The sequence below is a fragment of the Palaemon carinicauda genome, chromosome 22 (genome assembly GCF_036898095.1).
Source record: "Palaemon carinicauda isolate YSFRI2023 chromosome 22, ASM3689809v2, whole genome shotgun sequence".
Taxonomy (NCBI): domain Eukaryota; kingdom Metazoa; phylum Arthropoda; class Malacostraca; order Decapoda; family Palaemonidae; genus Palaemon; species Palaemon carinicauda.
In genome coordinates, this window is record NC_090746.1 from 56,491,885 (window position 1) to 56,519,197 (window position 27,313).

General features: G+C 45.8%; 1 protein-coding gene across 2 annotated transcripts in view; it reads right to left on the minus strand.

Moving 5' to 3' along the window:
* Positions 1–27,313, minus strand: part of LOC137616461 (protein FAM136A) — a 97,807-nt gene that overhangs the window by 64,505 nt on the left and 5,989 nt on the right. For both annotated transcript variants that reach the window (XM_068346255.1, XM_068346256.1), the window contains exons 2-3: positions 18,909–19,049; positions 5,681–5,758 (exon numbers count right to left, since the gene is read on the minus strand). In XM_068346255.1, the coding sequence (XP_068202356.1) occupies positions 5,681–5,758; positions 18,909–19,049 (219 nt within the window). The remainder of the gene's footprint in view (positions 1–5,680; positions 5,759–18,908; positions 19,050–27,313) is intronic.

The following is a 27,313-nucleotide window of genomic DNA, read 5'->3' on the forward strand; positions in this document are numbered from 1 at the left end:
GAGTAGCCCTCATCTCTTTGGAAACAGGAATAGAGACCGTCTCGAGCGTCATATCCTTGTTCCAGTGAGCTGCCAGATGGTACTGAAGGGGGCGGAGGTGGAGTCTCCCTAACTCGATGAACAGGGCTAGCGATGAAAGAGTCCCTGTTAGACTCATCCACTGCCTCACCGAGCATCGGTTCCTCCTCAGCATGCTCAGGATGCACTCCAGGGCTTGGTTGATTCTTGGGGCCGACGGAAAAGCCCGAAAAGCTCGACTCTGAATCTCCATCCCCAGGTAAACGATGGTTTGGGAAGGAATAAGCTGGGACTTCTCTAAATTGACCAGGAGGCCCAGTTCCTTGGTCAAATCCAAAGTCCATCTGAGACTCTCCAGACAGCGACGACTTGTGGGAGCTCTTAAAAGCCAGTCGTCTAAATAAAGGGAGGCTCTGATGTCTGCCAAGTGAAGGAATTTCGCAATATTCCTCATCAGTCGCGTAAACACAAGAGGTGCCGTGGTCAGGCCAAAGCACAGGGCTTGGAACTGGTACACAACCTCTCCAAAGACGAATCTCAGAAAAGGTTGGGAGTCTGGATGGATGGGAACGTGAAAGTAGGCGTCTTTCAGATCTAACGAGACCATCCAGTCCTCCTGCCTGACCGCTGCTAGGACCGACTTCGTCGTCTCCATTGTGAACGTCTGCTTGGTGACATAAGCATTGAGCGCACTGACGTCCAGCACCGGTCTCCAACCTCCTGTCTTCTTGGCCACCAGGAAGAGACGGTTGTAAAAGCCCGGGGATTGATGGTCCCGGACTATCACCACTGCCTCCTTCTGTAACAGGAGCGACACCTCTTGATGTAACGCTAGCCTCTTGTCCTTCTCCTTGTAGTTGGGAGATGTGGTCAGAGGGGGATTGCGGCAGAACGGAATTCTGTAACCCTCCCTTAGCCACTTGACAGACTGAGCGTCTGCACCTCTGCTCTCCCAGGCTTGCCAGAAGGTCTTGAGTCTGGCTCCTACAGCTGTCTGGAGAGGAAGGAAGTCAAAGCTTGCTTTTCGTGGACTTGGCACCTTTCTTGGACTTGCCCCGGTGACTGTCTGCACGGGTACTTCCTCTACTGGGGGCTCTGCCACGAAAGGGCGGAATGAATCTGGTAGCAGGTGTATCAGCCACAGGGGTGCGGTAAGATCTCGGCACGGAAGGTAAGGTTTTAGCCTTACGTGCTGAAGAGGCCATGAGGTCATGCGTATCTTTCTGGATAAGAGCCGCAGCCATCTCCTTGATTAACTCCTCCGGAAACAGGAACTTGGAGAGAGGAGCAAACAGCAACTGTGACCTCTGGCAAGGGGTGATACCAGTCGATAAGAAGGAGCATACAAGTTCCCTTTTCTTGAGGACTCCTGAGACAAAAACAGACGCAAGTTCGCCAGAACCATCGCGAATTGCTTTGTCCATACAGGACATGATCAGCATGGCCGAGTCTTTGTCAGAAGGGGCAGTCTTCCTGCTTAAGGCCCCCAGGCACCAATCAAGGAAGTTAAAAATTTCGAAGGCGCGAAAGACTCCCTTCATCAAGTGGTCCAGATCAGAAAAAGTCCAGCAGACCTTCGAGCGTCTCATAGCCGACCTGCGGGGAGAGTCAACCAAACTTGAGAAGTCGGCCTGGGCAGAGGCAGGAACCCCCAAGCCAGGTTCCTCTCCCGTGGCATACCAGACGCCCGACTTAGAAGCCAGCTTAGGAGGAGGAAACACAAAAGAGGTCCTTCCCAGTTGCTGCTTGGACTGCAACCAATCCCCTAAAATCCTCAAAGCTCTCCTTGATGATCTGGCGAGGACAAGCTTGGTGTAGGCAGACGTAATAGGCTGCATGCCTAGAGAAAATTCGGATGGAGGAGAACGAGGGGTTGCAGATACGAAGTGTTCAGGGTATAACTCTCTGAACAGAGCCAGGACCTTACGAAAGTCTAAGGAAGGCGGCGAAGACTTGTGTCCCTCCACATCAGAAGTAGGATCATCCAGGTGAGCAGCTTCATCCTCAGAAACCTCATCGCCTGAGAGTTGAGTAGCAAGAGGTAACGGTAGAGCGGTATGCTGAATGGCTGAATCCTGCAGAACGGGTGCATGCGCACTTGCGGATCCATCATCATGCCTCTGCTGAAGAGACTGAGGGCTGGCAATGACAAAGTCATGAGGCTGGGGTGAGGGAGGTTCTGCGGTGGTCTGAGGAGCAAGCGTGGTCAGAAGCGAATGCTGTAAGGCATGAAGCTCATGCTGCATGGTATGCGGCTCATGCTGTATGGGAAGAGGCTCATGCTGCGAAGAATGCGGCTGCTGAATGGTAAGAGGCTCGTGCTGCATGCGTTGAGGAGGCTGCCTCATAGCATGAGGCTCCTACCTCAAGGGTTGCGCCTGCCTCAAGGGTTGAGGAGGTTGCTGCGCAGAGTGAGGCTCCTGCCTCAAGGGTTGAGGAGGTTGCCGCATAGCATGAGGCTGCTGCCTCATGGGTAGAGGAGGTTGCCGCATAGCATGAGGCTCCTGCCTCATGGGTAGAGGAGGTTGCCGCATAGCATGAGGCTCCTGCCTCAAGGGTTGAGGAGGTTGCCGCATAGCAAGAGGTTCCTGCCTCAAGGGTAGAGGAGGTTGCTGCATAGCGCTGGAACCTGGCAACTCCCAATGCGGCAGCTCACGCATGGAAGCAGGAGGAGCCTCAAGAACATACGTCTGGCAGGGAGGACTGCGCAGAGGTGGAGGAGCGCTCGCAGGAGGAGGTGTGCTAACCTTCTCTGCCTGATACTCCTGCATCAAAGCCGCAAGCTGAGACTGCATAGTCTGCAGCATAGACAACTTGGGGTCCACAGAAGTTGGAGCAGAGGCCTGTTGAGGCACCGCTTTACCTCTCTTAGGAGGTGTGCAGTCATCAGATGACTGCGGCGAGTCCGAACTGGCCCAGTGGCTACACCTGGGCCGTTGGACTAGCTCGGACGGGACCTTACGTTTGAGAGGTCGAGAGACCTGGGTCCACCGTTTCCTCCTGGAAACTTCTTCCGCAGACGAGGAATTTAAGGGCTCAATCGTCTGGGAGTGGAAGTGACGATCTCTATCAGATACGCCCGCAACCACTGAGGATACAACTGTGCGCCGATCAAGGCCTGCCGAACCCTTTTGCCCTTCGATTTTGCTTCTCCCCTGGGCTTGGGAGCTTGCAAGAGGTCCCGGACTGGGAGGACGACTGGCACGCACAGAAGTATCCTCATGCGCAACACTGACACTGACACTAGGCACAGCACTGGCACTAACACTTCCCACTGCACTTTTCACTTTAAGTTCCTTGACATCTGCCAAGAGAAGATTGTGGTCACTAACTAAAGACTCCACCTTATCACCAAGAGCCTGAATGGCACGCAACATATCCGTCATATCAGGCTGAGCACTCGTAGCAGGTTCGGGGGTCACCACCACAGGGGAAGGAAAAGGTTGAGGGTCATGGGGGGAGGAATAAACCAAAGAGCGAGAAGAACTCCTCCTAACTCTCTCCCTCTCTAACCTAGTCGTATACTTGAGGAATTCATTAAAATCGAATTCCGAAAGCCCAGCACATTCCCCACATCGATCTTCCAACTGACAGGATTTTCCCCTACAGTCGGAACAAACGGTGTGAGGATCAACAGAGGCCTTCGGAAGACGCCTATTACAAGTCCTAACACTACATCGCCTAATTTTAGGAGCTTGAGAGTGGTCGGACATCTTGAATTTAGAGAACAGTCAAGGGGGAATTCCAAAGTAAAGCAAAGATCGTTAACCAATAAATCAATTTAATTCCAAAAGCTATCTAAGCTAAGGGAAAAGCTTCCTGTACAGCGAAGGCTAAATTTTAGAGCAAATACTTCACCAAAACCGTGAACAAAGACTCCAAAATCAACAGCGTATCCATGTAGGTCTTGCCGGCGGCACGACAGAGGAAAAATTGAGGTGGTGTTGACAAGAAGTACTGGAGTACCTGACCACAGATGGCGCTGGTGAGTACACCCCCCTCTTGTATAGCGATCGCTGGCGTATCCCGTCCGTAGATTTCTGTCGGGCAACGGAGTTGACAGCTACATGATCATCGGGTAAGATTAATATTGAAAATTATGTCACAAACCACCAGGGCTGGAGAAAGAGTTGCACTATTAATGTGGACTGTACACTGTCGTCATTCTTTTACTTCCCAGCTCAAAGCATGAGGGAGGTCGGACAAAAGCTGGGGGCTTTGAGGTGCGGCAACCTAGATGGCAGCTGTTACGTAAGAAAAGGATTACCGCCTATCTCCTAGCGGAAGTGCCTGACCCCCATAGATACAGGTGCCATAAAAACTCACCCTTGGAAGGAGAGTGAGAAGTCGGGCACGAGAGACGGGCACGTGCCTTCGTCGCCACTGGGCGATCATTACACCCAAACAACACTCCACTAGGTTGCGATCGTAATAGTAACAGTTATCTTAGACTTATAACGTGAGACAAGTATTATGTGTGTGTGCTCCTCCCTCTAGCTTGACTTGGATAGAAATTAAGACCGTAATGTTTAGTTAATAAGGTAGATTTGAGACTAAATAAAATTGCTATTCTAATGATGGAAGATTAATAGTAACTTCTTCCAAGTCGATTCTCCCTGTGTGTGTGAATATTATTTACAAGTTAATTACCATTGTATTGAACTGATCAAATCCTTTGAAAGTCAGCGAGAAACCTGTATTTCTTCTGTTATGTAATCCCAAGATTTAAAGTTCTAATTTTCCTCACTTTGAAGACTATTTATGCTCATTTTTGTTGTGAAAATAAGTTAGACAATACATCCTCTTACGATGTAAAAATTGTCTAATTCACCTCCTCTCATCGTTCATTATTATTTAATTACCCATGCCATGTGACATGACCACTAAATCATATCCTGACCCATACACTGCATTCACAGTATTTTACTTCCAATGTCAATAGATATGAAAAGTGTTGATCTACAGCATCAAAAGTTACATGAAATACTAATAGTTTCTAACTAGACTTGCAAATATCTACACTACACGTTTCTGAAAAACACACTATGTCCAGATGGAAATAGTTCACAATACAACCCTAGTAAGTATGACAAATATTCTTTCTATTCTAACCTACCAGCCAAACCACGAGGAAAAATTATATTGTTAATATCTTTATGGAGGCGAGGATTCATACATTGATTATAGTCAAGTTCCTGGCTACTCCTAAATCCATACCAAAACATCATCCAAATTCTACCTTTTGTTTTCAGGTGTTTTTATTTTCTATTTTTATCTATGTAAAAATATGAATAGCTTCCTAAGTCATTCTCACATTTAGCATATAAGTCCATTCCCTTGAACCAATACACCCAATTATTACCCTAAATAATCATACACCAGTTTATCATTTAAATGAGACTGCTGTGCAAGTAAAAGCCAACCAAACCACAACAGGCATAATGTCAAGCGATAGATTTATTTCTAATATTTTGAAGTACAGTAAGTGTATATTTCAATGAAAAATTTATAACTATTTACCACAGACAGCTGCATGATGAATATTTCATGAAAAATATTGCTATCAACCATTTAATTTACACAAAATAAAGTTTTTAGAAATAATCCCAGGATGGCAGTTCATGTCATATCAAATTTTGGCAACCTGAATAACAAAACCAACCTGAGATTCTGAGGTATCTGCATTGACCTGGTCACGAACCCGATCTTGACAAACCATAACACATCTCTGGAGACGTTCCTAGAAATAAAAAATATTGTTTTCAATATTCAAAATCAAAGTAACGTTACTAAACATGAAAGAATATGTTTCAAGATTACAGTAACTTTTTTTACTTGAAAAAGATCTTGATATTTGAACAAAAATATTAAAATATTTAACATTCTCCAATAATAGAAAAGCTACTAACAAAATGATACAACAACTAACATCTTGAAAAAAATCAGTTCAGTCCACCAAGAAAATAAAAGAGACAATCCTACAATCATTGTGAATCTTTATCTACTGTACCGAGTACTAACTTGAAAAACAACAAAATATTCTCATAATTTCATGTAATTCTAAGCTATGATTTTATTGTTTTAAAGGTAAAAAATGAAAATTTGCAAGCTGTTACATATCAAACATTCTGGAGATCTTTTCCATGAGTTTTAAAATTTTCCGCCTTAAAAAAGGGACTTTTTCTACCTACTGTACCTGCTGACAAAAATTTTTCATCCCTATAAATGAGAAAAACATTAATACAATTGCATACTCAGGAACAATTACCTATAAGATGTATTCTTCAACAGCTGATTAAACATTTGGATAAAAACATGACAAATTTAAAATAATTTGTTTATTCCTAATGATAAAAACCTTGAAGTATTTATTAGGGAATATACTGTCGGCAAAGCCGAAGACAAGCCATAAGACTTTTAGCAAGATGTAACTACCACATTGCTGTTAGCAGGGAGGGGGGGGGGGGAGTACCGGCTACCCTGCTCACACACAACTGTGTTCTATCATCACTTTTGCTTGCGAACAGGACTTACTGGGGTATAGGTGATGGCTGGCCAAACTTGTATAAAGAGCTCAAGGTTTGTATCGATAGGAAAATTACAAATTACTTTAGATTTGGCATTTGTTCAGACACTAAATACAAACCCTTCTGCTCTTTATTAGGGAAGACTCACCCTTCAAGTGGGTGGAAGTCCTAACCAACCAGCTCGCTTTTGACCCGGGGTTTTCCCTGTGCGTGCTCCGCACGTGTGAGAGAAAACCAACATCTCGCTAAACTCTGTGCAATAACACGCTTTAACGGCCTGAGCAATCTGTGTGAAAGTGTGATACTAGCAGTGTGATTAGTCTAAATAAGAATTCTCAGAAAAATAGGAATCTCTGAACCCACCATAAATGTTTCCCAACTCCACCTCGCTAGGGCGTACGGGGATGCAACAGGTATATATCTACATAAAAGCTTGCGCAAGAGTAATGGTTTTACCTGTAGAGTACCGTAGGTGCTGTTCCCCCAGAGAGAAGAAGATGAAAGAAAGAGCCAGTCATTCTAATCCTGGGTAACTTCTGCCCTCCGCCATCTGCTACTTGTCCTCCAAAGAGCCTGAGGTGTTTAAACCATTTGTTGTGTAGCCACTACAGGGCCAAAGAAGAACATCTCCATGTTCCTGTGAGTCACGTCTTGCAGGTAGTTGGCGGTGAAGGTATTTTGACACTTCCACACACTAACTTGAGGAAACCCTATGCATGGTCTGCGGCCTACTCAAGCTACAGTATGTGTTGAGAAACTAGCAATGTGACTGTCAAGACAAAATCTCCTCTGAGTTATAGGATTCATCCGAGGTCACCAAGACATAACCAATACCATCTCGCCAGGGTATGGAAATGCAACAGTATTGACACAATACTAGGTTACATAAGGGAACAAAGATTTACTAGGAGAGGTTAAGGTCAGCTGTGCAGAGGACCCTGGATGCTAATTTCCCCAAGAGGGAAGGATGAAGAAAAGAAGGAACCAGTCATTCTTTTTCATTAACTCAGACTAAAACCAGGTAACCAATGCCCTCAACCTCCTACTAATTGTCCATAAAGGAGCTTGAGGTATTAAACCAGTTGTTGTGCAGCCACCCCAGGACCGATAGAAAGTATCGAGTCTCCTGTGGGTTACATCTTGCAGATAGTGGGCGGTGAAGGACATTTGACGCTTCCACATGCCCATTTGTATGACCTGCGTCACAGAGTAGTTACAATTGAACGCCAAGGACGTAGCAATGCCCAACGTTGAATGCTCTGGTTAATGTGTCGGAGGAGGACTTGGATTCAGTGCAAGGCCTATGACCTTGCGAATCGAGGCAGAGATGGTGCTTTTCGTGATCCTCCTCTTGACCTTCCCCGTGCTGATGAAAAGTGATGACACTCGAGGTAAGCTCTCGCGGTTTCCTTGAGGAAGGACCTCTGGTTTCTCTTTGGCATAGTAACCGTTGATCTAGATCATTGGTCATGCTGCGAAGGATTCCCAGACTGAAGGGTTTGGATTCTGGGATCTGAGCTGCCAGAAACGAGGTCGAGCATTTCTTGATTCATCGTCGTGAATGAGATATGTTAAGGACAACCCATGGAGTTTGCCAACTCTCTTGGCCAAAGCCAACACAAGTGTAAGACCTGTCATCAAGGTCAGGAGACCTCTGCTGCTTGGAATCCTGGAACAAGGTCTCCTTTCCGACCAAGGGTCCGTAGGCTCGAAGCTCCGTATGAGGAGCAATACAGCCGTGGAAGAAAGGTTAATTCCTGCTGGGGTGAAGGTGAGTCTCAAGGAACAGCGGCAGCCTTTCATTGCCGAGAAAAGTTCAAGCAGAGAGGAAATGTCTACCCCTCTCAGTTTAAAGGCGGGACTCAGGGTTGAGCGAGAGCCTTTTACTGCCGAAACCGAGAGGAGCATTCCCTCCCGCAGAACTCTGCTATTCCTGGAATAGTGGCATAGAGTGGAGAGATACTCATTTCATGACACCAACCATGGAAAACATTCAACTTTGCCAAATAGACTGAAGCCGACAATCTTCGCAGGTGTCCAGACATCCTCTTCGCAACTTCTTGCAAAAATCCTCTCTGAGTTAGGAGATGCTGGATAGTCTCCAGGCGTGAAGTCATAGCGAAGCTACGGCTTTGTGGAAGATGTTGCTGTGTGGTTATCTAAGTAGATCGTGGCGTGGAGAAAGTTCTCTTGGAAGCTCTGTCAGGAGTTGCAGAAGGTCTGGGAACCGTTCTTCGTGATGCCATAGCGGAGCTATGAGGGTCATTGAGAGATTGACCAATGTTCTGGTCTTGTTGAGCACTCTTCTTGTCAGACAGAACGGGGGAAACGAATAAACGTCGATGTTGTCCCATCATTAGTGGAATGCATCTTGCCAGAAAGCCTCGGGGTCTGGGAGTAGGGAGCAGTACAACAGAAACCTGAAGTTTAGGGCCGTTGCGAACAGATCCACCTTCGGAGAACCCCACAGAGTCAGGATTTTGCTGGCTACTGGATGATTCAAAGACCATTCAGAACCCCCTATCTGAGTTGCTCTGCTCAGCTTTTCAGTGAGCACATTCCTTTTGCCGGGAATGAGGTAAGCTTATAGTGCTGCCAAATGGACTTATGCCCATCTCAACATTTCTACTGCAAGATGGGATAGGGGCTGCGAAAAAGTACCGTCTTGTTTGTTGACGTAAGCCACAACTGTGGTGATGTCGCTCATCATCACCACCACTGAGTGGGCTGCCAGGAACTGATGGAACTGTTGAAGGGCCAGGAAGGCAGCCCTCATCTCCAAGATATTTATGTGCTGGGACTTTTTGAACTCAGACCATAGGCCTGAGGACGTGTGGTGCAGCATGTGGGGTCCCCAACCTTCTTTTGATGCATCTGTGAAAAAAGACAAGTCCGGGAGGAGGACGAAAAGGTCGACGCTCTTCGCAGATTCTCGTCTGCCTCCTACCACTTGAAGTCCGTCTGTTCTTCTGGTCTTTTGAGGATCAGAATGTCTCGGGAATGGAAGGCCTGATTCTAGTTGGACTTTAGCCGTGATCTAGATGGGACAGAGATGATAGGTAGGTGCCCGAGGAGACGTAGCAACCTCTGTACTGGGAGTTCTTTTCCTCTGAGGAATGGTCTTGCGACCTTCCTCAAACTCACTACCATGTCATCTGATGGGAAGGCTTTGTGAAAGTTGTTCAGAATGAATTTCAAATACTTCCTTGAAGATGGAAGGATTGGGATCTGAAATTATATGTCCCTTAGATCCAGGATGCACAAGGTTCTGTGGTTTTGCCACTTGTCTGACCTTCTCCAACATGGTCTGGACTTTGGCCCGAAGGGCCAGCTCCTTTGCGGATACTGGGGTCTTGATCAGCGGAGGGAGAGATTGAGTGAACGGGAGGTGATACCCTGAACCTCCGCCTACTCTAGGATGTTTCCCTTCCTGGAAGGACTTGGAGCCATTCTTGCCCTTGGCTGGAAAGAGCTTTTAAGACACTTTGTTGTCCATCACTGCAATCCTGTCTGTTGTTCTCGAAGAGGCCAAAGGAAGACTGCTTGATCCCATCTGCGGGTCTTGTAATCCTCGACGAGGACTTCGGCAAAGTTTTAGAGTCCTTAGATTCTTTCCTCGGAAGAAAGGTCTCTAGCACAGGTTTAGGTGTTACAACCTTCTGTTGGTTACGTAAAGGATGGAATGCTCCACAGGTTCTAAACTACTCTGCGATCTCGCGGGGCTTCCTCAATGAGCGAAGGCCGGAAAGATTCGGATAAGGGCTCTTCTCTGCGAGAGAACTCAGTCTGAACTCATGAGTGGAGCATGAGGGCGAGAAGTGGGCATGGCAGCACTTGACCTTCCCTTGGACGTCCTGACGGGGGTGATGTCGTTCCTTAGAACGGCGCAGTTTTGGCAAGTTGATGATGGTCAAGGACTGGTTTTCGTGGCTGCTGTGCAGTCGGAGAGTGCTTGTGAGTAGTCACCTTTTGACAAGCTGCTGATGGCGACTGCCGTTCGCCTGCCGATCACTTAAGGAATCGGCGCGATGGCAAACTGCGAGAAGGGGCTGGTGTAGTTTGCCTTCCAATCTCTTTGGAGAACGCCGAGCAGAGGGTAACTGGCGAGCAGTTAAAGGCTGCTGGTAGGCTGCTGAGTGGCGAGCTGTCAGCGATCAGCAATTGGTGAACCGAAAATGAGCAGCGAACTACAGGTGAGCGGAAAACGGCTAACAGTAGGCGAGTGATAAACGGCTAACTAATAGCCAGCGGCAAATAGGTAACAGTTGGTGAATGACGAACAGAGGGTGACTGATGAGCGGTCGAAGGCTTTCTAGTCAGTTAGCAGCAGCAAGCTGCCATCAATTGACGAGTTGGCGATAGAAGCAGCAAGCTGCCATTAATTGACGAGTTGGCGATCGTAGAGCCGAAGGTGAATGGTGAACCACTAGAGAAGACCGCAGCGGGAAACCGTTGCCAAATGGCAAACGGCTGCATGCGGATTGATTAATTGATTGATATAAAGTTTTCAGGCATGCTACATGCGGATGAGTCAGCAAGGTATGAGTGACCGGATAGCTGGAACCAGCTGGAGAGTCATGAACTGGGGTTCATCGACAAGCAAAGTTGGTATGACAAGCGACGAGACCGTGGTTACAGGCAAAAGGTGATCAACAACAAGATGACTATTGGCAATCGGTCATCGGCGCGCTGGAGCTCAACAATCGGTGATCGGCGATCGGCAAAAGGACAAGCAGACAGTCGGCGAGGCGATCACTAAGCTTTTGATTGGCGATCGTTGAGTTTGCAAGGTAAGCTGACGATTGATGAGCTGGCAATCAGAGAGCTGCAAAATAGGTGAGCTCTGAGGAATAGTAGATTAGATCGACGATCGGTGAGTTGGCGAACGGAGATCGGTAGGCTGGCGGGCTGGAGATTGGTAATCTGCAACACAGGAGGTCAACGATTGGAGAAAGATAAGATAGAAATCGGCAAGCTGATGATTGGTAATCGGCGACCTCATATTGTCAATCGGCGAGCTAGTAATCAGCGACAGTGAGCCACGAGCCACCGTTCGATGGCGAGAGACTGGAGATCAGTGTTGGACAACCGAACGCCGTAAGGCTGGCAAAAGGCGAATCCGAGGAGAGCCCGGTGAGACAGGCGAGAGTCGATAACCAGCAAGAAAACTGCGAAACTGACGAGACTCGTCGATATCACAAGGTCCTTGAACGATCCTAAGGGGATTGTTTGGCAGAGGTCGACGACGAGTCAAGCAGACGACTCTTTGCCAATGGCGAAAGTGTGTGTCTGAGGCAACAAGGAGGACCAGGAACTCGGTGAGCTCGCCGATGACGATACCCCGCAGGAAAGACTGCTCAGCAGGAAGATCTCTGGAAGAACTCCGAAGAGGTGTCTCTATGGGTGGTCTCCTTCGTGATGAGAGAGGTGATCACCTACAAGAGAGACAACAGAGATGATGATGGGAAGTTCTCCCTCGGAAGGGAGTAAAACTCTCCCTCAGATGGGGACGTAGGCCAACCCCTGAAGGAGGATCTCCGTGATGCGATCTTTGCTTCCCTTCAACAAGCAATGTTCAAGATCAAGGTCTGCATTGAGCGCTACCTGAGAAAACATAACCGGAGCTAGTTCCTCGAGGTCAGCGTGCTGATCAGAAGCAACCACAAGTAAAAGGAAATAAAAAAGAAATGGCGCAGGGACAGCAGAATCCACAGGAATGAACGGCATTCCTTGGAAGGGAAAGGTGTCCTCCGAGAGAACAGAACCAACTTAGGGACTGCACACTCACTTCGCCGGCCGACACCGACGGGAGAAGGAGAGCAGCAGCATAAAACTGTAACAAAACAAAAAGTTATTAATTCAACTTAATAAAGAAAACCATTCAGGAGCACAACCAAATGCCGAGAGCAGAGAGAAAGAGCAAGACATAAGTAAAGCTCTGTGAAGGCCGCAGGCAGTTACCTCCAAGAATACATAGGGGAGATGATGTAAACATCCAAAGAAATAGTATTCAATGATGAAGAATCCCTGCAGCGGAGGCCGTGTCAATCGGAAGGACATCCGCCTGGGAAAGATTGTAAGGGAAGAATCTGTCCTAGAGAACCTGCTGCACAACGTTGATACACAAAAGGCAACACACACTGAGAACAAAGCTTAAAATATATATGAAAACCTTAAGAATGTTTTCATATATATAAAAGATTATTAATAGCAGTCCAAAAGGTGAGGAGGAAGACCAGTAACAACCGTTCTCCCTCCGAGCCAAAAGTAAAGTGAAGCAGTCACAGGTGTGTGAGTGAGAGGGATAGCTAGCTACCCGCCTTGCCCCCCGCTAACTAGCGGGATAGGTAGTTAACCCTCGCTAAATCTTAATGTCTTGTCCTTTCAACTTCACCGAAAGTAATACCCTTATAAATAGCGTAGGTTTGTATTCCAGTTACGGAACAAAAAGACTGGGAGCAGAGGAAGCAACTGATTGCTAACACCTACAGCATATCAGCCAACCAGTAGTAGTAGTGGTTATAGTGGTCCGATGAATATTTTCGAGTGTTGAACGTTCGTGAACACTGACGAGAGCATTAGAACTGATGAAGAAGCTTGCACATCTGCATGCGCGGACCCTTTCAACATCTTCATGACCTCTTATTGTGCGTTAACATCTGCATGACTGCATGTTGTGTCGAGAGCTGAAGCTCATGTGAAGTTCTAAAAAGATGTATGCATCAAGAATCCATTCCCGAGAGCTGAAGCTCATGTGAAGTTCTAAAAAGTTGTATGCATCAAGAATCCATTCCCACTGTACTTGTGTGAAAACAACAAATTCTGAGTGCCGAGTGAGGTATTAAGCACCAAGGCTAACAAGTGCGCTGTACCCCTCCCACCGCTGATGAGTGCTGCGTTAGGCTCCAAGAAGAGTGTGATAAAATCTTTCGACTGCATGTAGGCATAGAATGAAGTTCTGTGTGGTGCTACCGGCGAGACCACATCGAAATACAGCACACCTGTGTGCTAATGCAGATGTGAAAGCTAGCACTAATGAGGCCATACTAGCTCTTGCTCTGGAAAGAGTCAAGCATGCATCATCTAAATGAGGAGACTTGCTAAGCAATCGTTGAGGCATACTTGAATGATGAGAGGACAAGCAGAAGTCTCGCTGGGAAGGGCAACGTGCTCGCTTCCAGTGAGGGTCGTAGCCAGTAGTGCTCTACAATCTTTGCCACAGAAACTCTCCGTTAAACGAAGTTGGTAATGACCATCCCTAGAGTCAAGGCTTCCAAGACATGTCGTTGGTTATAAGCGATTCTACCAGCAAGCGGGGAGACTGCTAATTGTCAAAAGCGGGGGCCAACTTTACTTCAGAAGGGAAAGTAGCGAGCTGAGAAGTGCTGTAACACTGAAGTGTTGCTATATAGGAGTAATCATGAGCTGGTCTATGGTCTCATCATTAATAATGAAATGAGGTAGAGAACCGAGGGGCGATCATGAGAAGAGGAATCATCAGGTGCTGAAACTCTACAACCTGGAGGCGAGTTGATGGGCGATCGCAAGCTGAAAGACAATTGCGAGCAGACAGGCAATCACGAACGCAAGCTGATGGACGATTGCGAGCTGCAGCAGGGCTGCGATCAGGTAGCCTGTGTCTTGAAGAACCAAGAGACGCATAGCCAAGGGATGGCAAGGAGTCAAGTGCTGACGCGCTCATGAACAGGGGGTTGGTCTCGTTCTGGAAGACGATGGTGCCTGAGTGCACTGGAATCCGCTGGCGAGCAGGAGACTGCCTGCTCACTGATGTGTGGCAGTGAGTTGCGCGATCTACGCTCTGACAACAATTGTCTGGATTCCCTGGAGGGGAATGGCGAACACACTTGGACTCGGCAACAGGATGAGGCGAGGCTGGAGTGCATCCAACTCACAAGGGGTGAGTAACTTCATGCCTCGATGGGCCACACACCGAGGGATTAGAGAAAGGCATGGACGAGTCTATATCCCTCTCTTAATCCAGTGTGGCAAAGAATAATTAGGGAAGGACTGAATCCACGTACAGGAAAGATGTACCCATGAGTAGCAGGAACAAACTACGGACTTTGGCCCTCCTCCCCTGGCTCAGCAAGTTCAGAACGAAGGATAGCCGTCGTCAGCATGATGACCAGGAACTGTAGCAGGCGCAGACTACGAAGGGGGTGACGGGGGAGGAGCAGGAACATAATTCCAACTTTGCCCTCATTATGCCTGCTTCATTAAGCAAACAATGGAGTGTGCCATCATTACAGCTGAAGAAAACCAATCGGGAGAAAAAGAGAGGCGTAAGAACATGCTTCAGACTTTGCACAACCTCCGTCGGCTGCCATCGCAGAACGAGGGAGTGTGGCATCGTCAGAGCTGAAGAAAACCATTCGGGTGAAAACCTTACCCACAAACAGGAAAGGTGACCCCCGAAGAATGCAGGAACATGCTTCCAACTTACTCCTCACCGGCTTCATTAGCCAAACGGAGTGCCAAGTCGTTAGCAATGAAGAAAACCACTCAGGAGAAAAAGTAACCTGCAAACGGGAAGAGCGTCCCCCAAGAGGAACAGGAACATGCTTCAAAATTTACATTCCCCTGCAGGCTGCCATCTAGGAACGAGGGCATGCATTGTCATCAGTGTAGAGGAGCAAGACCAAAGTCGAGCTCGGGGGCACTCGCAAGTGGCCTTTCCGTCGTCAAACTCGCAGGGTGCAAGCAACATCTACTTCAACCAGTAAAGGAGGGTCCACACGGAGAACGACTCCTCTGCGGAGGACCTAGCCACTGCACTAGGGGATAGTGGCTGAGCCCTACAGCCTATGGGTTGTCCAGTGTCAAAGGGAAAGAGATCATAAGCAAAGGTTTCTCTGCCCTCCAGGAGAACCCGGCACTAGCCGTCTCCGAAACAGCAACACTCACACTTGCAAAAAATAAACAAAAACTAGAACAAATTAGTCAAAGGCCAATAAAAAAAGGTTGGGCGGTGGAGAGACAAACGTCCTCTCTTCACAGAGCCAAAAGTAAAAGTGACAATAGTGTGTGTGAGCAGGGTAGCCAGTACTACCCCACCGCTAGAGTTATTGGGTCCTTCCATTGAGATACTACCGTTAGAGTTATTGAGTCCTTCCGTTGAGATACAGTGATACCTCGGTAGTCGAACGACTCTATACTCGAACAATTCGGAGTTCGACCAAAATTTTCGAGAAATTTTTGCTGCGGTGCTCGACCAAAAATTCGGTACTCGACCAGCCGAACACGTGACGACCGCATGGGCTTTGTGATGATCGCGCCATCTCGGCCACTCTCGCTTGTTCGGGAAGCATCAGTTCTCTCGAGAGCGTCACTCAGACAACGCGCGATCAGCATTCGTTGTGATTTAGTGATTTTCAGTGCTTTTAATTGCTTTTTTAGCTTTCATAATGAGTCCCAAGAAAGTAATGAGTGTTAAGGGGAAGGAGAAGAGGAAAACAGTGCGAACAACGATCGAGTTGAAGAAGGAAATTATAGCGAAATATGAGAATGGTGTACGAGTGTCCGATTTAGCGGTAGAATACGGAATGGCGAAGTCGACCATTTCTACGTTTTTAAAGCATAAAGAAATGATTAAGAAGGCGAATGTTGCAACGGGAGTTACGGCGGTAACTAAGCAAAGGCCACAAGTGATTGAGGAGATGGAAAAGTTGCTTTTAATATTTATTAAAGAAAAACAGTTGGCCGGGGAAAGTGTTAGTGAAGCGTTCATTTGTGAAAAAGCGTTGCATATCTATGAAGAATTAGTGAAGAAAAGTCCGAGTACCAGTGAAAGTGATTCATTTACATTTAAAGCGAGCAGGGGTTGGTTTGAAAAGTTTCGTAATAGAACAGGTATTCATCGTGTTACTAGGCATGGGGAGGCAGCTAGTTCGGATCAAATTGCAGCCGATAAATACGTGGGGGAATTCGATCGGTACATAAATGAACAAAATTTGATCGCACAACAAGTCTTTAATTGTGATGAGACTGGGTTATTTTGGAAGAAAATGCCAGCCAATACGTACATTACCAAGGACGAGACGAAGATGCCAGGTCACAAGCCAATGAAAGATAGGCTAACACTGTTGCTGTGTGCAAATGCAAGTGGCGATTGCAAGATCAAACCCTTGTTAGTGTACCACTCGGACAACCCCCGGGTGTTCAAACGAAATAATATTTGTAAAAGTGCACTACCAGTTATGTGGCGCTCGAACACTAAATCTTGGGTCACAAGACAATTCTTTACTGAGTGGATAAACGAAGTGTTTGCCCCCCAGGTTAAGGCTTACCTCATTGAAAAGAGCTTGCCAATGAAATGTCTTCTGGTTATGGAGAATGCTCCTGCACATCCTCCAGGTCTCGAGGATGACTTGAAAGAAGAATACAGCTTTATCAAAATCAAATTCTTGCCCCCCAATACTACTCCCATACTCCAGCCCATGGACCAACAGGTCATTTCAAACTTCAAAAAACTCTATACCAAGGCCCTTTTCAGAAAGTGTTTTGAAGTGACCAGTGACACGAAGTTGACCCTAAAGGAATTCTGGAAGGAACACTTCAGCATCCTCAACTCTGTTAACATGATTGACCAAGCTTGGCGAGGTGTGACCTATAGGACATTGAACTCTGCCTGGCGTAAGCTGTGGCCATCATGTGTCACAGAGAGGGAGTTTGAAGGTTTCCAACCAGAGGCGGGTCCAAGCACTGCTACCCCTGTAATTTCTGATGACACTGATGTCGTTGAGGAAATTGTTGTCATGGGCAGGAGTTTGGGGCTTGAGGTCGACAAGGATGATATTGATGAGCTTGTAGAAAGCCATTCTACCGAGTTGACTGTGGAGGAATTGTTGCACCTGCAACAACAACAGCAGCAGGATCTGATTGTGGAGCAGGAATCTTCAGAAGAGGATGAGGTAAGGGAGGATGTTCCAAGTTCTCTCATCAATGAAATTTGTTCCAAGTGGGCAGATGTGCAGGCTTTTGCTGAAAAATACCACCCAGAAATTGCAGTAGCAAACCGGGCAGTGCATATGTTTAATGATAGTGTCATGTATCATTTTCGAAGAATACTGCAGAGGAGGAAGAAACAATTAACAATAGACCAGTTTTTCACAAAAGAAAAGAAAGCTGCTACATCAAAGCCTGTTTCTCCTCCAAAGAAGAGACAAAGAAGAGAAGAAACCCCTGAAATAGATCTGCCCACCCTTTCATTGGAGAGAGAAACAACTCCTGAAGGAGAACTACCCCGCCACATCATGGAAGGGGACTCTCCTTCCAAGCAGTAACCTCCCCCTTCCATCCTCTCCACATCCATCCCTGTATGCCATCGAACCGCTGCTCAAAGGTATGTTCACTACAGTACAGAAAATGGTTTAAAATTGTTTTATTTTAGTACAGTAAATGGTTTAAAATTGTTTTATAGGATTTTCTGACCAATTTCATACACATTTAGATAATTATTGTTGTTTAGGTACACGTTTTATTAATATTTTGGGCCTGTTCGAGTGCTTGGGAACGGAATAGAATATATACCATTATTTCTTATGGGGAAAAAAAATTCGGTACTCGAACAAATCGGAGGTCGAACACGGATCTCGAACGGATTATGGTCGAGTACCGAGGTATCACTGTACTACCACTAGAATTATTGGATCCTATGACTGGCCAGACTACTACAATTGGATTTCTTTCTCTGGTTACAGTTCCTTTTATCTTTGCCTACACATCACCAAAGTCTAGTGTATTTTTTCGACATTCTCTTCTGTCCTCATACACCTGACAACACTTGAAATTACCAAACAATTCTCCTTTGCTCAAGGGGTTAAGTACTGTACTGCGTTGCAATTGTTCAGTGGCTACTTTACCTGGGTATATGTAGGAGAGACTCTTTAGCTACGGTAAGTAGCTCCTCTAGGATGACACTTAGTGCCATAGCCTCTGTACCATGGCCTTCCACTGTTTTGGATTAGAGTTCTCTTGCTTGAGACAGTACACTTGGGCACACTATTCTATCTCATTTCTCTTCTTGTTTTTTTAAATTTTTACTTTATGCAGTACATATATGGGTAATCTAATTTAATGTTGTTACTATTCTTAAAAACATTCTATTTCGATTGTTGATTACTTCTCTTGTAGTTTACTTATTTCTTTGTTTCCCTTCCTCACTAGTCTATTTTTCCCCGTTGGATCCCTTGTGCTTATAGCATATTGGTTTTCTAACTAGGGTTATAGCTTAGCTTGTATATTCCCTAATAAAGAGCAAAAGTGTTTGTATTTAGTGTTGGAACGGAAAAATTCAATTTGATTACTAAGAACTAATTAAAATATAATAAAACAGGTTCCTACCTGAAACTGCGAGAGTTCATTTTGTACAAAGCTTTGTGCTTGAGTTAGAGGGGTTGAGCAGCTTTCAATACATCGATGAACTTGATCAACAGAGCTTTCTTTTCTATCACAGCAATCTGCTGAACATAGATGCATGGATCTCTGAAATGTAAAACTTTTGTAAACCAGAGAAATTGAATACAGTACTGTATACTGTTAAGGGCAACAATGAAATATGACAAATTTATCAAATAATTTGTATTATTCTAACCATGCAAACCTGGAGTTATTTATAGGGTTATCACTTTTGGCGAAGCTGAAAGACGTGCCATGATAATTTTAGTGAGGGGTAACTACTCAAACCACTAATTAGCGCGTGGGGGTCCCCGCTCCCTCGCACACATGGGCTGAGCAACCACTTTAGTTTTCTGGCAGGACTTCTTGGGGGACAGGGTGGAGGGCCAATTGATAGACATAGCTCCAGGTTTGTATGCTAGGAAAAATGGTATTTTCATTATAAAATAAATTTTTGAACATACTGTACTTACCCGGTAGTTATATATATAGCTTACGTCCCTGACGTCACGGCAGAAAATTCAAAACCCGCGCCAATCGCCGATTGGATAGCCAGGTGTACCCCCCCCCTGCGCCCTAGCGAGGTACCTAGGAACCATTCCAGTACCCTTATATATTCCATGCCTCTAGTCTCTTAGAGGGTGGGGATTTAATTATACAGTGGAACCTCTACATACGAACGTATCTACATCCGAATTTTCCAACATCCGAAGTAAAATTTGAGCAATTTTTCGACTCTACACCCGAATTTTATTTCGACAAACGAAGTAAGCAATTTTCGTCGTACCAGTTGTATCCGAATTTTTCGACACGCGAAGTACAATTCGAACACGTTCCTACTCTACATGCGAATTTTTTTTCGACACCCGAAGTAAACAATACCCGTACACGTAGATGGTACACATAGCGCCGGATGTATTTTTTATTTCCGCCTATAGAAGGCAGCACTTCGACCTCAGAGGGACCCTCAATTAGCGTGGCTTGGGTCCTTCCTCTGTTCTCGTCGGCTTCGTGTGGTTGTGCCCTATGCGTTCTGCTATTAACTGAGTTTTAATCGTGATTTTATACGTTCATCCCTTTACGGTATTTTACGTAAATCATGGGTCCTAAAAAGCTTAGTTTCACAAGTGGTAGTGGTAGTGGTGAGAAAAGGAAGAAGGAAATGCTTTCTTTAGAAGTAAAGCAAGGAATTATTGAAAAACATGAGCGTGAGTGAACTTGCAAAAGAATATGGCCGAAACATGTCGACGATCTCGACAATCTTGAAACAGAAAGAGAGTGAAAGTGATTAAAATTAATCATCAAAAAGAAAAAAAGAAAATGTAAAAAAAAATATAAAATATAAAAATAAAAAAAAAAATAAATAAGCTAAGTTAGGTTAAAGTTCACTTAGTGTAAGTTAGAATAAGTTACAGTAGTGTACGTAGTCACCCTCTCTACCTCCTCGCCGCCCGTCCGTCTCCTCTCTGCGTAGCAAGACAGACACCTGCGCTGGACTTTTAAGGTAAAGTGACGCTAAAAACCCGTTTCTTATTTATTATTTCTTTATAAATATTCTTTTTTACATGTCTATTATCTAATTTAGTGTGCATTATTGTCATGTGTAATTATGTGTAGTAATTTATTTAGGAGGTATCATAGGTTTTTGGGGTCAACCACGGATTAATCCTATTTCAATGTACAGTATTCTTATGGGAAAATTCGTTTCGACAACCGAACCTTTTCGACACCCGAAGTCGGTTGTGGAACGGATTAAATTCGTATGTAGAGGTACCACTGTATATAACTACCGGGTATGTTAAAAAATTTATCTTATAATGAAAATACCATTTTTAAACATAAGACTTACCCAGTAGTTATATATATAGCTGATTAACACCTTTGGTGCAGGGTTAGAGACAGCCAATATAGTTGGAATTCACCTTTGAGAGTTAATCAAAACAAACTTAAGGGTTCGTACCTGATAAGGAAGCTGACTTCAGTGACCCTCTGCCTCATTATGTCTGCTAGCCTTATGAGATCCAGCAATCCTCCCAGGGGGCTGAAGATCTCTTAGGGACTGTCAAACTGGTGTATATACCTCATTGTGACACAACCTCCTCCAATAACTCGTTCCGGGTGCTCTTCAAGGAACAAAATTGACCACCTGACTAAAATTATTGATTGTGGAAGACTGACACAATCTCGAAAACAACCATAAAAATAAATAAAAGTTCCAAGAGAAGAAAAGGTTATTGGGATTATGGGAACGTAGTGGTGGATCCTTCACCCACTACTGCACTCGCTGCTACGAATGGACCCAGAGTGTAGCAGTCCTCGTAACGAGTCTGAACACTTTTCAGATAATGTGAAGCGAACACAGATTTGCTCCTCCAAAAGGTTGTGTCCATTATGCTTTGCAATGATCTATTCTGTCTGAATGCTGCTGACATTGCTACGGCTCTGACTTCGTGAGTCTTAACCTTTAGAAGCCCAAGGTCTGATTCATTACAATGTGCATGAGGTTCTTTAATCAAGAGCCTGATAAAAAATGACAAGGCATTTTTTGACATCTGCAACGTGGGCTTTTTGACTGAGCACCATAGAGCTTCCTAATTGCCTAGTAAGTCTTTTGTTTGGTCCAGGTAGAACCTCAGAGCTCTTACTGGGCATAGGACTCTATCCAACTCCTCGCCAACTAAATCCGAAAGATTCGGAATTTCAAAAGCTTTGGGCCAAGGTTGAGAAGGGCGTTCATTTTTGGCGAGAAAGCCTAACTGTAAGGAACAGACAGCCTTACCATCTCGAAAACCAATGTTTTTGCTAAACGCATGGATTTCACTAACTCTCTTGGCTGTTGCGAGACTAACCAAAAACAGAGTCTTCATAGTAAGGTCCTTCAAGGAAATTGAATTTAAGGGCTCAAATCTGTCACTCATAAAAAACTTTAAAACAATATCTAGATTCCAAGCTGGTGAATCTTGGTGCCGTTGCTTTGTAGTATCAAAAGATTTAAGAAGTTCTTACAGATCCTTATTGTTTGAAAGGTCCAGGTTTCTGTGCCTGAATACAGTCGCTAACATACTCCTGTATCCCTTAATTGTCAAGAAAGAAAAGTTGCGCTTCCTTCGAAGGTGGAGCAGGAAGTCCGCAATTTGAGTTACAGAGGTACTGGATGAGGAAAGAGTGTTGACTTTACACCACTCTCTAAAAACCTCCCACTTGGATTGATAAACCTTGATAGTTGATGTTCTTCTTGCTCTTGCAATGGCTTGAGCTGCCTCCTTCGAAAAACCTCTAGCTCTAGTGAGTTGTTCGATAGTCTGAAGGCAGTCAGCTGAAGACTTTGGAGATTTTGATGGAATCTTTCCAAGTGAGGTTGTTTGAGTAAATCTACTCTTAATGGAAGGCTTCTTGGAGTGTCTACCAACCATTCCAGTACCTCTGTGAACCATTCTCTTGAGGGCCAAAAGGGGGCCACTAGGGTCATTCTGGTCCCTTCGGTTGCTACAAACTTTTGTACCACTTTGTACAGGATCTTGCATGGTGGAAAAGCGTATGTGTCTAGATTGGTCCAATCCAACAGAAACACATCTATGTGGACTGCTTCTAGATCCAGTACTGGAAAGCAATACGCCTCTAACCTCTCTGTTTTTGATGTTGCGAAGAGGTCTATGCATGGTCGACCCCAAAGTCGCCACAAACTCTTGCATACTTGTTGATGGAGCGTCTACTCTGTGGACAGGATCTGACCTCTTCTGCAGAGGCTGTCTGCCATTACGTTCTTCTCTCCTTGGATGAACCTTGTCATCAGGACCACATTCCTCTCCTTTGCCCATAGGAGATTCTTCGTAGTTTCGTAAAGAGATATCGAGTGAGTTCCCCCTTGTTTGGTAATGTAAGCCAATGCCGTCGTGTTGTCGGCATTGACTTGTACCACTTTGTTTAGAACTGACCCTTCGAAACTTTTGAGGGCTAACAGGACTGCCAACAATTCTTTCTGATTGATATGGAAATTCTTCTGGGTCTCTGACCACAGCCCCGAAGCTTCCAACTTGTCCAGAGTTGCTCCCCACACTGAGTCCAAGGCGTCGGAACATAACACAAGGTCTGGGTTCTTTCGAGTTAAACCGAGACCTTCTTGGAACTTGCCTGGTTCGTCCCACCACCGAAGGCAGTTTTTGATGGATTCCGTAATTGGAATGCTCATTATCTCTATGTCCTCCTTGTTTCAATGGTGATTGAGGTGGAATTGGAGAGGACGAAGGTTCAGTCTTCCTAGGGGAACAAATTGTTCTAAGGAGGAGAGGGTTCCTACTAGACTCCTCCACTTCCTCGCTGAACACATGCTTTTCCTTAGAAGAGATCGGAGTTTCAAACTGCCTTGCTCCATCCTTAAATGAGACGGAAAAGCCCGAAAAATCCGACTCCGAATCGTCATTCCCAAATAAAGAATCTCTTGTGATGGAATCAAGAGAGACTTTTCCTTGTTGACAAGAAGACCCAGTTCTTTCGTAAGGCTCAAAGTTGTCTGGAGATCCTTCAGGCAGTGATCGTATGAGTGAGCTCTGAGAAGCCAATCGTCGAGATACAGGGAGGCTCTGATGCCCCTTGAGTGGAGGATCTTTGCTACGTTGAGCATGAATTTCGTAAATATTTGTGGGACTGTGCTGAGGCCGAAACATAGGGCTCGAAATTGAAAAACTTCCCCTTTGAATACAAATCTTAAATAATGCATGAAGCTCGGATGAATTGGGATGTGAAAATAGGCGTCCTGGAGGTCTAATGAGACCATCCAGTCGCCTTTCCTTACTGCAGCAAGAACTGATTTCGAAGTCTCCATTGAGAACTTCGTCTTTGGACGAACTTGTTCAATGCACTTACGTCCAGGACTGGACGCCATACCCCGAGTTCTTGGGTACTTGGGTACCAGGAACAGGTGGTTGTAAAAGCCTGGAGAACGTATGTCCTGTACTCTTTCTATGGCCTCCTTCTCCAACATTAGAGACACTTGAATAAATACAGTAATGCTTGTCTCTTTGTCTCCTCTCTCTATCTGGGAGAGAAATCCACTGGAGCTAAGACCAAAGGAGGATTCCCTATAAAGGGGATTTTTTAACCCTCCTTCAAGATCTGTATTGATCATCGGTCTGCTCCTCTCTTCTCCCACGCTTGCCAGAAGTTGAGTAGTCTGGCTCCTACTGCCTGAAGGCGAAAGCAGTCAAACTCTGCTTCGCCCTGATCTGTAGCTTCTCCTCTTATTTCTTCTTGCATCGGGTCTGGAGCTACCCCTGCGGGAAGATCTCCCTCGAAAGGGCTGGGAGAACTTAGGAAAAGTTGTTTCTTCCTTAGGTTTGCAGCTGGAAAAAAAGGTGGGAGGACCTTTCTGGCTGTCTTAGAGACCAGGTCTTGAGTGGCCTTTTGCGTTAAAGCAGACGATATTTCCTTTATGAGCTCTTGAGGGAACAGCAAGGGAGAAAGAGGAGCATATAACTCAGATTTCTGGAAGGGAGTAACCCCCAGTGACAGAAATGAGCACATCTGAGCCCTTTTCTTGAGAATCCCTGTAAAAAAGAGTGCTGCCAACTCATTGGATCCGTCCCGCAATGCCTTATCCATACAGGACATTAAGTGGACTAAGTTAGAGGTATCACCTTCTTTAAAAGCAGCAACTTTTTTACCCAAGGCTCCTAACGTCCAGTCAAGGAAGTTAAAAACTTCGAAGGCTCTAAATATGCCCTTAAGCAGATGATCCAGCTATGAGGTAGACCAGAAAATCTTGGTCTTCCTCATGGCCGACCGACGAGGAGCGTCTACAAGACTCGAGAAATCTCCCTGGGCAGAGGCCCCAAGCCGAGAACTTCTCCTGTCTCGTACCAGATACTAGACCTAGATGCTACTCTAGCTGGAGGAAATGCGAAAGCCGCTTTCCCTAGGTTTTCTTGGACTGCATCCAGTCACCCATCAGTCTTAGAGCCCTCTTAGAAGACCGTGACTAGACCATCTTGGTAAACTGAGACTTCTTTGAAGCCTTCCCAAGAGTAAATTCGGAAGGTGGAGAACGTGGAGCCACAGGTACAAAAAAGTCTGAGAATTCCTCAGTGAAAACTTTCATAAGTTTTTTCAGATCTATTGAAGGACGAAATGAGATAGTCTTCATCTTCTGAAACCTCCTCAAACTCAACAGGAGAAAGCTGACCCTCAATGTCCTTCTCTGGTAAAGCTCCAACGAGAGCAACAGTGTTGAGAACCGTGTCCTTCACATGAAGATCCTGACTTTCGACAGCAAGAGAAACTGGATCATCACGTCTGTCGCCAAGCGAACGTGTGGCTTGACGCTCATCCAAATGCTCGCGATCAACGCGATCGGAACTAACGTGATCCTGAATCTGATCTCTGTTAAAATCAGTGTCATCCTGAAGAGCGTAGGACTCATCCTCATAATCAAGACTCACTTCTAAATCACCAGGTCGCTCAGGGTCGCGTTCTGAAAACCGCTTGACATCGCTTCCTGACTGGCGCTCAGCGCCGCGTACCGCTTGCCGCTCGACGACCTGTTTGGCTGCTTGTCGCTCGGCGACATGTCCTGGAGGACGTTCAATATTGAGTCTTGAAGGGCGGTTGACGTCCTGCGAACTACGACGTTCGATGACTTGTTTAGCAGGACGTTCGACGTCTCGTTTTGCAGGACGTTCGAGCTCACGTCCTGAATGTAGTTCACCTTTGCGCTTAAGAGGACGTTCGGCACCTCGGATTGAAGAGCGATCAACGTTAGGGCTGGCTGAGAACTCAACTTCATTCGTAGTTGTTCGCTCAGGATCACGTCCTAAAGGACGTTCGATGCTATAGCTAGCAGGAAGCTCGGCGCCTCGCATAGAAGGACGTTCGAGATCATGAACCACTGCACGCTTAACCACACGTTCGGGAACACGTCCTACAGGACGTTTCACGTCGCGTTGAGCAGACCGCTCGCTGTCTCAAGCCTGACAAAAACTGTCACGTCTGTCTGCTTGACGCTTGTCGCTACGATGGTATGCTTGACGTTTGTGCACACGAACAAGTTCAATTTCTTTGAGAGGAACAGTGTTACGACCTTTCAAGGGAGAGACGAAAATGAAATCGTCATTCAGAGCCTATTGACTGATAGGCTTACGCCGCCTGGCGTCCAGAAGAGAGGCTTCCTGAAGTTCAGGATCCAGGACTGCTACTCTCTTACTGATCGGGGCTTGGTAATTTTGCATGAAAGAAGATAGCCTTTGTTCCATCTCTTGTATCATGTTCAAATTAGGATCCATTCATTGTGATATCGGTGACAACACCACTACGTTCTCCTCACCACTCATAAGGCGTTCAGAACGTCTGGATGGTGAAAACCAGTCTGACGGCTGTGGGGGAGCATGAACCGAGGTTAAGCCTGGTTCTGACAACTGCTTAGCAGAATCCTTGGCAGTGTCCGACGTCCTAGCAGGACGTTTAGTAGGAGAGCTCTCAAATGAAGATAAAAAACTCTCTGGACTATCCCAATGGCTACAGCCAGGCCGCGATGTGCTAGTAGGACGTTGGTTGGCCTTATCAAAGGTCCTCTTAAGAGGTCTGGATGTTAGCCGCCAGCCTCGTTTAGGTATTGCGTCATCCGAAGACGGCGAAAGCAACTTAACCTCACCTTTCCTATGGTGAGGGCGAATGTCCTGGGAAACGTCAACAGGTATGTTCGAGGGGACATCTGCTCATGTTTTAAAGCCTCTCGTCTCCTTTTGCCGTTCAACATTCCTTCTCCCAGGGGTTGGGGAGCTTGGAAGAGGTCTAAGACTCGGAGAACGAGAGACGCGAGCAGGCGTACCCTCCACAGCACTAAATAACTTCACTGCACTTTTTGCACTTTCACCCTTTAACTGCTTTACATCGGACATAAGCTGCGTTTTGTCCGCCGCAAGCGATTCCACTTTAGCGCCCAGCGTTTGAATTGCTACCAACATGTCCTTAAGCGTAGGCTCATTAGCAGTAACAGTAGCGGGATCAGAATCTACCACTACAGGGGAAGGAATAGGGTCAGTGACATGGGAAGAGGAAAGGTCTTTTGAAGAACGAGAAGAACATCGTCTTAATCTATCCCTTTGAAGTTTACGCCTATAGCGATCAAACTCAATCCATTCATGCTCTGACAAAAGAACACACTCATCACAACGATCACCCAAATAACAATCTTTACCTCTGCATTTAACGCAGAGTGAATGGGGATCAAGAGAAGCTTTAGCCATTCGGGTCTTACACCCACTCACACACATCCTAAAAGTTATAGGGGGGTGGCCATTATGGAAAATTTTAGATAGAAATCAACAAGCAAGGGTCAAAAATTTCTGAATCCAATCGTA